The 12,176-nt window shown below is 42.6% G+C and overlaps 1 protein-coding gene across 1 annotated transcript in view; it reads left to right on the top strand.

Moving 5' to 3' along the window:
• The window catches only part of CFAP47 (cilia and flagella associated protein 47), a 562,308-nt gene extending 559,543 nt beyond the window's left edge, over positions 1-2,765 (top strand). Inside the window, exon 64 of the mRNA XM_070784977.1 lies at positions 2,612-2,765. Coding sequence (XP_070641078.1) covers positions 2,612-2,647 — 36 coding nt within the window. The 3' untranslated portion in view covers positions 2,648-2,765. The remainder of the gene's footprint in view (positions 1-2,611) is intronic.
• The last annotated feature ends 9,411 nt before the right edge of the window (positions 2,766-12,176 follow it).

Raw genomic sequence — 12,176 nt, 5'->3', positions numbered from 1 at the left:
TTTTAAACTCTTTGTCTTTCAATAGTTTTATTACTGTGTCTTGGAAAAGATCATTTCAGATCAAAAATTTGAGGTCACAGGTTCATGAAGTTGGTTGTTCACATCTCTCTGTGGGTTTGGGAATTTCCTAGCTGTTACTTTTTTAAAGGAAACTTTCTACTCCCTTTTCTCCTCCTTCTCCTTTTGGGACTGCAATAGTCCTTGCAGTTTCTTTTGATGGTATCTCATAAGCTGTGTCGGAGAAGGTGATGGCACCCCACTCCAGTAGTCTTGCCTGGAAAATCCCATGGGCGGAGGAGCCTGATGGGCTGCAGTCCATGGGGTCGTGAAGAGTCGGACACGACTGAGCAACTTCACTTTCACTTTTCACTTTCATGCATTGGAGAAGGAAATGGCAACCCACTCCAGTATTCTTGCCTGGAGAATCCCAGGGACGGGGGAGCCTGGTGGGCTGCCGTCTATGGGGTCGCACAGAGTAGGACATGACTGAAGCAACTTAGCAGCAGCTGCAGCAGCAGCATAAGCTGTGTAGGCTTTCATCATTCCCTCTCATTGTTTTTCCTTTTTGTACCTCTGATTGGGTAATTTTAATTTCTGTCTTATTTCTCACTAATACTATGTTTTGCTTGTCCAGTTCTACAGTTGAAGCTTTGACCTTTTCAGTTCAGTCATTGTATTAAGCTCCAAATTTCCTATTTCATTCTTCTTATGTTTTCTATCTCTTTGTGGAATGTCTTATTTTTTATTGTATGATTTTCTGATATCATTAAATTGTTTATCCATATTCTCTTGTCTCTCTCTGGGCATCTGTAGAATGATTACCTTGAAATCTCTGCTGGATTATTCCCAAATCTCCATTTCTTTGGGACCAATTACTGGAGGTTTACTGTATTCTTTTGGAACACATTTTTAACACATTTCCCTGATTCTTTGTAATCTCTGTAGTCTGTACAGATGTCTGCACATTTGAAGCAGCAGTCACTTCCTCTAGACTTTATAGATTGAATTCAGTAAGAGAAGACTTTCACCTGTGGGTGAGAGCACCCTGGCTCATGCTGTCACCTGAGGTCTAGTGATGCAGGGCACCAAGTGCAGAGGTGTGTGGTAACAGTGGTCTGAAGAGGGCATGAAGTCTCTGCAGCTCAGTCCACATCATCAACAACTACATGGATCTAGGTGAGCACTGTGGGTGGATTGCTGTTGCTACAAGTGCCATTAGGGTCTTAATATGTGCCTCCAGGTCTGGTAGTTAGGGACCAGGGCAAAGAGCAGTGGTGACTTGAGCCAGTGGTTTTCACACACACAGCTGTGGAGGTCATCTGTAGGTACTTACGTTGTGACAGGGGCCAGTTGCAGACACATTAATAGTGATGGTTTGGGGGCCAGGACAGGTAGCAAGGGCCTGGGTCCACTATCAGCTCACTGGCTGTTGCTGTGCTCTCCTACAAATGCACACCATCACCCTGGGGCTTCTCTGGTAGCTCAGATGATAAAGAATCTACCTGTGATGCAGGAGACCCAGGCTCAATACCTGGGTTGGGAAGATCCTCTGGAGAAGGAAATGGCAACCCACTCCAGTGTTCTTGCCTGGGAAATCCCATGGACATAACAGCCTGGTGGGCTATAGTCCACGGGGTTGCAAAGGGTCAGACACAACTGAGCAACTGATCTTTTGCTGTGTGCGTGGCAGTACAGTTCCATGGTAGAAGTTTGGCTCAGTGGCATGCAAGTGTACCACTGGAGGGGCTAGCTACAGGTGGGCATATTGCTGCCAGTCAATGAAAGAAGACAGGGGCTGATCTGAACTGAAAAGTAGCTGCCAGAGCCCTCGTTGTCAATGTGTTCTCATATGCTTGTACACTCTCCCTCCAGGCATACACCCAGAAGTGGAAGCTGGTGACTAGTGTCAGGCCAGTCGTGTGCAAATGCATGGCTGACAGTGTTAGCACTGGGGGCAGGCCCAATGGTAGGGTTCAGTCAAGGACCCCAAGGCTGCTGCCTTCACTATCATAGCTGCTGAAGCCAGATCTGGCTGCCAGTGTGGCTCCCGAGCTCCAATGGATGTGGGGAGGAATTCAGGCAGTTAACATCTTACACTGGCATGGCCGCAGAGACTCTGGATTTCTGCCAGCAGTTTCTAGTCTCCACTTGGAGGGGGTGGTGTGGGAAAGGAGCCAGGAGGGACTTGGGCACCTGGCATCCACAAACGTGGAAGCCTGTGGAGCACGAGCTGGAGAGATTTTCAGGCATCTCTGGTGGTTGTGCTGGCCTTCAGCTTCATAAGTGGTGAAATCTGAGACATCCCTGGAGGTCCAGGGTTAAGATTTCACCTTCCAAGACGGGGGTGTGAGTTTGATCCCTGGTCGGGGAGCTAAGATCGCACATGCTTCGTAGTCAAACAACAACAACAAAAAACACATAAAATAGATGTAGTATTGTAACAAATTCAATAAAAACTTTATTTTAAAAATGATCTACTTTTCTTAAAAAATAATAATAAGTGGTGATATCTGAGTTTGTCTGAAGAACATGTATCTGCAAGTCAGGATTACGCCCACTGCATGTCAGCTAATGGTGGCTGGCCTCTACTTTCCCTGCTTGTTTTTCACAGGCTCAGCACCGTCTCACCTTTGCCAGCCTGGGTTGAATGAAGCCAAAGGACGTTCACAGTGTCCTGAGAAGCTGGGCAGTCACCCTGTTCTTCCTGTCCTGGCCGGAGGAACTTTTTCTGGCTGCGAAGTTCCTTCCTGACTCTGAACAGTGCCGGCTTGGGGTATGGGATGATACAGGCAAGGTGAAATTGTCCTCTTTTCCTTCTTGTGTAATTCGTCTGTTTTTTGGTTCTACTTTGTTGCTCAGACTTCCTAAGTGGACTCTAGAAGTCTCTGAGAGTTGTTTTGGTTGGTGCTTAGCTGTTTAGCCATTGATACAGGAGGGGAGGTGGAGAAAGCTGGGTTCTCCCATGCTGCCATTTTTTCCCTTGAAATCCTGGAACCACCAAAATTTGCACAGCGTGAAGCAGAGCTTCTTTCTTTAATCACAGTGTTGGCTAGCAATTGGCATTGATCACTTCATTATTCCATAAATGCGTTATATATGTTATACATGCTAGTTTTTAGTGTACGATGATGATGATAAAAGAAAACAGTCTTGTTTTGTAGCAGCTGAATTTTCCATGCTCCTGCCTCAGTGCCTAGAATGGGAAGCACTGTAAGCTGACCACCATAAGAAATCAATCAGGGTCAATAGCTATGCAATCAAAAAGAGTAGAGAAATACTCTGTTGCCATGTGCTAGTCCCTACCAAGAAAGAATGAAACAAGCATGAAAGGCTATCATTGATCCACACATGATATGGCCTTGGAGATATAGATTTTACTTGTAATGAATATATATGTTCACTTAAATACCAGTTTGAATATAATATGGTTTTAAAGATAAAACAGTAGCTCTTTCACCGACGTTCCAAATCATATCTGTAGTCCTAATTTACATAAACTTTCACTGATTGATGAAAGATAAGTTGTTGGGGAATATTTACCTTTCTTCCATAAATTAGAATTGGGAAGACTAATAAAAATTAAATGGGATGGGCAGGATGGAGAAGGAGTTTTAGAACAAATGATACAAATTAATGCAAAAGCCAAGAGGTCAGTTGCAAGTTTGGGTCTAGATTTTGTGGAATCTGAAGATAATGCAATTTGGGGGTGCTTCTATAAGGATAATGATACAGGACTGTGAATACAAAATTAGGCAGGATGTTGAATCATTATTTATAATGAGAAAAAAAATAACAGCACATGTTGGTTTTCTTGGAAATTCAGATTTCTGTCTCTGAGAAAAAATAGGAAATTTGCCAGCAATGCTTCAATAGACTGGTTTCCTGTTGGAAAGCTGGCTTCCTCTCCCCATCTAGAACATTCTACAACTTTCCCAAAATGCCCAGCATTCCCAAGAGTCAGTGCAGTTGAGAGGCCCTGATGATACTGAAGCCTCATTTGCTTCCTGGGGAATCTACCTCTCATCAGTAATATATCTTATGTCTGATTATATATTTGCTGCACGCCCCTCCCCCTGACCCCAGTGCTTTCCCTCAGGGATCTGTACCCAAGGATCCAGCTCCCAACTCATCTGTCTCTAGGTGATGACAGCACTGGCATAGGCTACTCCCTGGGAGAACAAAGAAATAGTTTCAAAAGACCAGGCAGGCTCCTCCCACAGCTCCTCCCCTGACTAAGCACAGAGAGCAGCCAATACAGCCCAGCTACCAAGTTCTCCCTGAAAGGACTCTGCCTGCACATTTAGCACCCAAACATTTCTTTCTGCTACCCCAGAAACTGACTTCTAGCTTGCCTGTCCCTGAGAACAAGAAGGCCTGACAGATGCCAGGCCCTGGAGGCCACTGGGAGCAAAGCAGCAGTTAGAAGGACCTTGGGGGCACACACTCCTTGCCCAGTGCAGGGCAGAGCAAACAGTGACAAACTCCAGATCCAGGCTTTTCCCCTGAGGATCAAAGGAGTTGGACTGCACTGCCAGAACCCTAGCGTTCGCTGCTGCTGTTCAAGGGACCAATTTCAGTTTTGCCTGTCCTAGAGCACTAATGGGACCTCTCAGACTCGAGAGGCCAGCGGCTGCTAAGAAGACACTGCTTTGGAGTAGCACAAAGGTTTGAGAAATAGCCCACATCTCTGGCTGAGAGGATTGAGTGTCTTCTCCTGCACAAGACCCATCTGTGAAGACTGGGAGAGGTGACTCTTGTCTAATGTGCAGAACTCAGCACAGTGAAGGCAAAGAAACAGGGAAATACATTACAAATAAAAGTAAAAGTTAGGACTTCCCTGGTGGTACAGTGGATGAAAGAGTCCACCTGCCAATGCAGGTGGCACAGATTTGATCCCTGGTCTGGGAGGATCCCACATGCCATAGAGCAACTAAGCCCATGTGCCACAACTACTGCATCCACATGCCCTAGAGCCCATGCTCCACAACAAGAGAAACCGCCACAATGAGAAGCCCTGCACACGCAGCTAGAGAGTAGCCCCGGCTCGCTGCAGCTATAAAGCTGGTGTGAAACAGTGAAGAGCCAGTGCAACTAAAATTTAATTAAAAAAAAGAAAAAGGTAGATCTCCAGAAACCAATCCTAATGAAACAGACACATGTAAAACACCTGACTGAGAATTCAGAGTAACATAAAGATGCTCCCTGAAGTCAGGAGACCAATGCCAATGTGTGAACCTAGTGTGTGCATGCCTGTGTATGTGTGCTGTGTGTATAACTCCTACCAAGGAGTGATTTTTTTGTTTTGTTTTAGTTGTTTAACACAAATCCTACATTAGTGCTTTTACAACTTCAGGAGAATGAGATACTCAGTAATAAGGAGGACAAACATTGATATTGTCATAATTAGGTGCCAAGCCAAGTTCTTTGTTTGTATTTACTTATGTGATGCTTACAAGAACCTAATAAGGACAATTCTACCCCCATTTTACACAGGCACAGAGAGCTTTATTAACTTTATGAATATCACAGAGCTAATAAGATGGGGGGGTGGAGCTCTGAATACTGTGGGCTTAATTTCAACATTCTACCACCTCACCAGATTGTATCATATATTAATGGGTATGTGGTGTTTGTGACATGGGAGTCCTCAGCTGTAAATGGTTGTTTTCTTACCCGCTGTGGAAGACCATTTATGTCACATTTAATTGCAGTAGTTGTAAGAGAATGTGGCTGGAAGTATATTTGCATTTTGATCTCTTGCTTGTTTTTAATTTTTTTTTGTATTGCAGTATAGTTGATTAACAATGTTGTGTTAGTTTCAGGTGTACAGCTGAGTGATTGAGTTATACATATATATATTATTCTTCAAATTCTTTTCCCATTTAGGTTATTACAGAATAATGAGCAGAGTTCTCTGTGCTATACAGTAGGACCTTGTTGGTTATCTATTTTAAATATAGCAGTGTGTGTATGTCCATCCCAAACTCTGAATCCACCCACCCCCACCCTTCTCCCTGGTTAACCATAAGTTCATTCTCTAAGTCTGAGTCTATTTCTATATTATAAATAAGTTCATTTGTAGCAATCCTTCTTTAGAGTCTGCATATGAGTGATATCATATGGTGTTTATCTTTCTCTGTCTGACTTATTTCACTTAGTATGATCATCTCCAGGTCCATCCATGTTGCTACAAATGGCATTATTTCATTCTTTTTAATGGCTGAGGAGTATTGCATTGTGTGTGTGTGTGTATAGATATATAGATGTATAAATATATATACATACACATAACATATATCCATCTGTTGTATGCACATATTCTTTATCCATCCATCTGTTTGATATTTAGGTTGCTCCCTTGTCTTGGCTATTATAAATAGTGCTGCAATGAATATTGGAGTACATCTATCCTTTTGAACCATGTTTTCCTCCAGATATATGCCCAGGAGTGGGATTGCTGGATCATATGGTAGCTCTATGTGTAGTTTTTTAAGGAACCTCCATAGTGTTCTCCATAGTGGCTGTACCAACTTACATTCCCACCAATAGTAGAGGAGGGTTCCCTTTTCTCCACACCCTCTCCAGCATTTATTGTTTGTAGACTTTTGGTTGATTGCCATTCTGACTGGTGTGAGGTGATATCTCACTATAGTTTTCAATTACATTTATCGCAGGAGGAGAAGGGGACGACAGAGGATGAGATGGCTGGATGGCATCACCGACTCAATGGGCGTGAGTTTGGGTGAACTCCAGGAGCTGGTGATGGAGAGGGAGGCCTGGCGTGCTGCGATTCATGGGGTCGCAAAGAGTCGGACACGACTGAGCGACTGAACTGAACTGAATAATTAGCCATGTTGAGCACCTTTTCATGTGCATGTTGGCCATCTGTGTGTTTTCTTTGGAGAAGTGTTTATTTAGATCCCTCACCCCATTTTTTGATTGGATGGTGGTTGTTATTGAGTTGTGTGCTGCTGCTGCTAAGTTGCTTCAGTCATGTGACTCTGTGCGACCCCATAGACAGCAGCCCACTAGGCTCCACCGTCCCTGGGATTCTCCAGGCAAGAACACATGTGTGAGTTGCCATTGCCTTCTCCGTGAGTTGTGTAAGCAGCTTGTAAATTTTGGAGATTAATGCCTTGTAGGTCCCATCATTTGCAAATACTTTCTCCCATTCTATAGGTTGTCTTTTTGTCTTATTTACGGTTTCCTTTGCTGTGCAAAAGCTTTTGAGTTTAAATGGGTCCCATTTGATTATTTTTGTTTTTATTTACATTTCTCGAGGAAAGATTGAGATATTGCTATGATTTATATCAAAGTGCTCTGCTTATCCTTTCCTGTAAGAGTTTTTTAGCATCCAGCCTTACACTTAGGTATTTCGTCCATTTTGAGTTTTATGTGAGTATGATGTTAGAGAATGTTCTAATTTTATTTTTTTGCATTTAACTGTCCAGTTTTTCCAGCATCATTTTTTGAAGAAAATGTGTCTTTTCCATCATATAGTCTTGCCTCCTTTGTTGTAGATTAGTTGACCATAGGTGCATGAGTTTATCTCTGGACTTTCTGTTGTGTTCCACTGATCTTTATTTCTGTCTTTGTGCCAGTACCATACTGTTTTGATGATTGTAGCTTTGTAGTATAGTCTGAAATCAGGGGACCTGATTCCTCCAGCTTGCGTTTTATTTTCAAGATTGCTTTGGCTACTTCGGGTCTTTTGTGTCTCCATACACATTTTAAAATTGTTTTGTTCTAGTTCTGTGAAAAATGGCATTAGTAATTTGATAGGGATTGCATTAAATCTGTAGATTGCCTTGGGTAGTATAGTCATTTTGACAATATTGATTCTTCCAATTCAAGAACATGGTATATCTTTCTGCTTGTGTACTCTTCAGTTTCTTTCATCAGTGTCTTACAGTTTTCTTGCTAATATGTTTTCTAAGAAAACTTCTCTAGCTTGTGTGCCAAGTCACAGCCCTGTCTTCCTTAGTTTCATTTTTCCTAGTTGCTTTGTGTTTCATGAGGTCAGGAACCATGTCTTCCATTTCCTATCAATGTTCCAGAATCATGGCATGGGCTAGGCTCATAACAAAGGAATAACAAACATTGGTTTATTCACTGCTACTTTTATAGTTACCTGTAATTCGCATTCCTTAAGACAAGATAAACTGTGGAAAATTCTGAAAGAGATGGGAATACCAGACCACCTGACCTGCCTCTTGAGAAATCTGTATACAGGTCAGGAAGCAACAGTTAGAACTGGACATGGAACAACAGACTGGTTCCACATAGGAAAAGGAGTACGTCAAGGCTGTATATTGTCACCCTGCTTATTTAACTTATATGCAGAGAACATCATGAGAAACCCTGGGCTGGAAGAAGCACAAGCTGGAATCAAGATTGCCGAGAGAAATATCAAAAACCTCAGATATGCAGATGACACCACCCTTATGGCAGAAAGTGAAGAACTAAAGACCCTCTTGATGAAAGTGAAAGAGGAGAGTGAAAAAGTTGGCTTAAAGCTCAACATTCAGAAAACGAAGATCATGGCATCTGGTCCCATCACTTCATGGGAAATAGATGGGGAAACAGTGTCAGACTTTATTTTTGGGGGTTCCAAAATCACTGCAGATGGTGACTGCAGCCATGAAATTAAAAGATGCTTACTCCTTGAAAGGAAAGTTATGACCAACCTAGATAGAATATTAAAAAGCAGAGACATCACTTTGCCAACAAAAGCCTGTCTAGTCAAAGCTATGGTTTTTCCAGTAGTCATGTATGGGTGTAAGAGTTAGACTATAAAGAAAATTGAGCTCCAAAGAATTGATGCTTTAAAGTGTGGTGTTGGAGAAGACTCTTGAGAATCCTTGGAATGCAAGGAGAGCAAACCAGACAATTCTAAAGGAAATCAGTCCTGAATGTTGTTCGTTGGAAGGACTGATGTTGAAGCTGAAACTCCAATACTTTGGCCACCTAATACGAACAAGTGACTCATTTGAAAAGACCCTGATGCTGGGCAAGATTGAAAACAAGAGGAAAAGGGAACAACAGAGGATGAGATGGTTGGATGGCATCACCAATTCGATGGACATGAGTTTGAGCAGGCTCAGTGAGTTGGTGATGGACAGGGAAGCCTGGTGTGCTGCAGTCCATAGGGTCGCAAAGAGTCAGACATGACTGAGCGACTGAACTGAACTGAACAGCATCTCAGCCAACCCAGTGGCAAGCTGGACTTGTTAGAAGACCCTTGTAATGGGAGGGAATGATCAGGCTTTAGTAATCCCACTCTGTACAGCCCTTGACTGGGGGCTGCTCAGGAAGAGCATGGCATTTGCCTGTTTTACAATAAGAGACTGAAAGAGGGAGAATTCGAGATTTCAAAGTTGAAGGTAATTAAAAGAAAGACTATTTCACTTTTTAAAGAGTTCACAGTGATATACCATGGTGGGTGGTGGGAGGCATGGATGCCTTCCACCATGACAGGGAAAACTATTTTATCACTTATATTGTTAAAAAAAAAAAAAATTCCTGGCATATGCTGATGATAAAAACGACAAACTTTTACATTTTATAACTTTTGTAATAGTGACTCCAGTGACAATGCACTCCCTGCCCTTGGAACAGTCTCTACCAAACCTCCCTGTTGTTACACAGTTGCCAATTGAGACTCCTCCAAAATACATTATGTGGCCTTGGTGATTTGCCCAGAGAAACAGGCCTTCTTTTCCTAGGGAAGATAATTTATTTAGGGGTAGATAATTTTGTAGACATTTTATTAATAGAATCCCTGGCTTTGATTTTTAAGTCCTTGATGTTTTTCTTTAAATTAGTTACAGATTTAGGCAGATACAGTGGATCATTGGGGTCCTTTGGGAAGCAGACATGGAGAGAGACATCTGTGAGCACAAGAAGACAATTGTGGAATAATGCTGAAGAGATCTATTTAAAAGAGAGGGAGCAGGATTGCATAGAGAGAGTCTTAGTCCACCATAGAGATCTGACAGCATCTCAGCCAACCCAGTGGCGAGCTGGACTTGTTAGAAGACCCTTGTAATGGGAGGGAATGATCAGGCTTTAGTAATCCCACTCTGTACAGCCCTTGACTGGGGGCTGCTCAGGAAGAGCATGGCATCAGCTGGAAAGATGTCATAGTCAGTTCAGGCTGCTATGAAAAAATATAACGCAGACTGAGTGGCTTAAACAACGGATATTAATTTCTCACAACTCTGGAGACTGTTGAAGTCTAAGATCAAGGTTCTGGCAGATCTGTTGTGTGTTGAGGGCCCTCTTCCTCACTGTGTTCTTACGTGATGGAGAACAGAAAGAGAGGAAATCATCTCTATATATTATGTACAACATGGTATATGAGGGCACTATTCCTGTTCCCTAACACCTTAATTTGCCACTGGATGCTGTCAGTCAAGTGTGTCCCTTGTACCTGAATAGCAAGTTCTTTGTTGAAAGGAGATCTAAGGGGTGCATATCCCTGGCTCCCACACCTCATCACCACGTTAAATTTCTGCATCCCCAGCTTTTGTATTAATTTCAGAAGTGTAATAAGTTCTTTGTGAGTCCTTATTAAATATTCATCAGTCACTTCTATACAGTCAGGTACCATTTGGACACCCAGCATGTGCAAATGTTAAGAGTAAATCTGGTAAACATGCAACTGGAGGCTTTGTGTGACTTGAGTCACTTCTGTGTTTAATTTCAGCTTCTATTTGAGCAAATAAAGGGTGAATTCCCTAACAAAACAGTATCTTTTTCATCTTCATACGTTCCCATTCCCTTCTCACCCCACACAAAAAAATTACAGAGCCTGGCAGGGTACCTGCAGGGTCATGGTAAATGTTGTATTTAATAGAATGATCACTTTGAGAATGCTTTGTCTTCTTCCCTTCCCTTACACTTCATTGTGAGTGCAAACCGCCTCTGTGTCACTTGCTGCTGCTGGTGCTTCTGACTCTGATTTTTAAATCAATTCGCTTTTTCTGTTTTCTTATTTATGAAAGAGGGAATAAAACTGCCAATAGCACTGGGTAATAAATACTGAGGAGAAGAAATGTATTAGTACAAAAAATTGAAGTGGTATTTTCTGGACCTGCCACTCCAGTGACATCACCAGAAAGGTAATGTTATTTTCAGCACCACATAGAAATGGCTGGGAGCAAGACATGCTACAGATTGAGGGAGTCAGACACTCAAAACTGTGAACACAAATTTAGGGAGGGAAGAATGGAAAGGAGGGAGGTTAGAGAAAAGAATTGTTTACTGAAATTTGAAGCTTGGGAGGCTCCTCGGAGTAAATTTAATGACAGCTTTCACTTTGTCAGCAGACCGAGGATAATTTTACGACTGTGGGATGCTTATAGACAAGATCAGGACATCTAAATAAAACAGGGAGGGCCAAGTGATAGCTGGGATGCAATGTAAATGCCAGGAATCCTTAGTAGCTGCCAAGAAAGGACCTGTCCTTTACAGGCTTTGGAAAAAGGAGCAAATCGTCACCGTGAGCCTACAGCAAACCCTGGTGGTCATCTGCAGGGTAAATCTGATGAGTCATGAGGCTGTCATTAAACCTAAATAAGTGACTGAGAACCAGTAGTTTCAGAGGATGTGGTTTCATCTGCAAAGGTGTCTATGATGGATGCCTTTCTACACTAGGAGACAGCCCTTGAGTCCTGACTTCCTGAAAGGACCCAGAGAGAGCTGCAAACAGGGAAGCTGAAACTGAGCCACATGGGGCTTACTGGAAGGCTCTTTGATACAACTGATTATGATGTTCTGCGGGAGAATTTGCTTATTTCAAGTGCATGATTAATGGGATTATTATTCATAATTAGGAAATGCCCAGGGAGCAAAGAACACAAACAGTGTTCTGACTGTCAGTAATTGTCAGGCACACACTAATAATGCCCAGGAAATGAAAAGGCTCTGGCATTTAAACACAAGTTTATTAAGAATGCCATTTTCTAATAACAATTGAGTGCTATGGGCAGTGTATGTCCTGCTGATTATGTCACCTCAAAGCACCGTTGCTCACGGCACCCCTTGCACATTGCACAGAGGAGGCCCGTCAGATAGCATTGCTTAATTATGGCCTTTGTAGTTAGGCGCCTTTGTAAACAACATCCTTCTCTTCTCTTCTCCTTCCTCATCTCTTCCTAAAATCGTATGTACTG

This window comes from Bos indicus, chromosome X (genome assembly GCF_029378745.1).
Source record: "Bos indicus isolate NIAB-ARS_2022 breed Sahiwal x Tharparkar chromosome X, NIAB-ARS_B.indTharparkar_mat_pri_1.0, whole genome shotgun sequence".
Taxonomy (NCBI): domain Eukaryota; kingdom Metazoa; phylum Chordata; class Mammalia; order Artiodactyla; family Bovidae; genus Bos; species Bos indicus.
The sequence above is the reverse complement of the archived record's forward strand: the minus strand, read 5'-3'. Positions and strand labels throughout refer to the sequence as shown.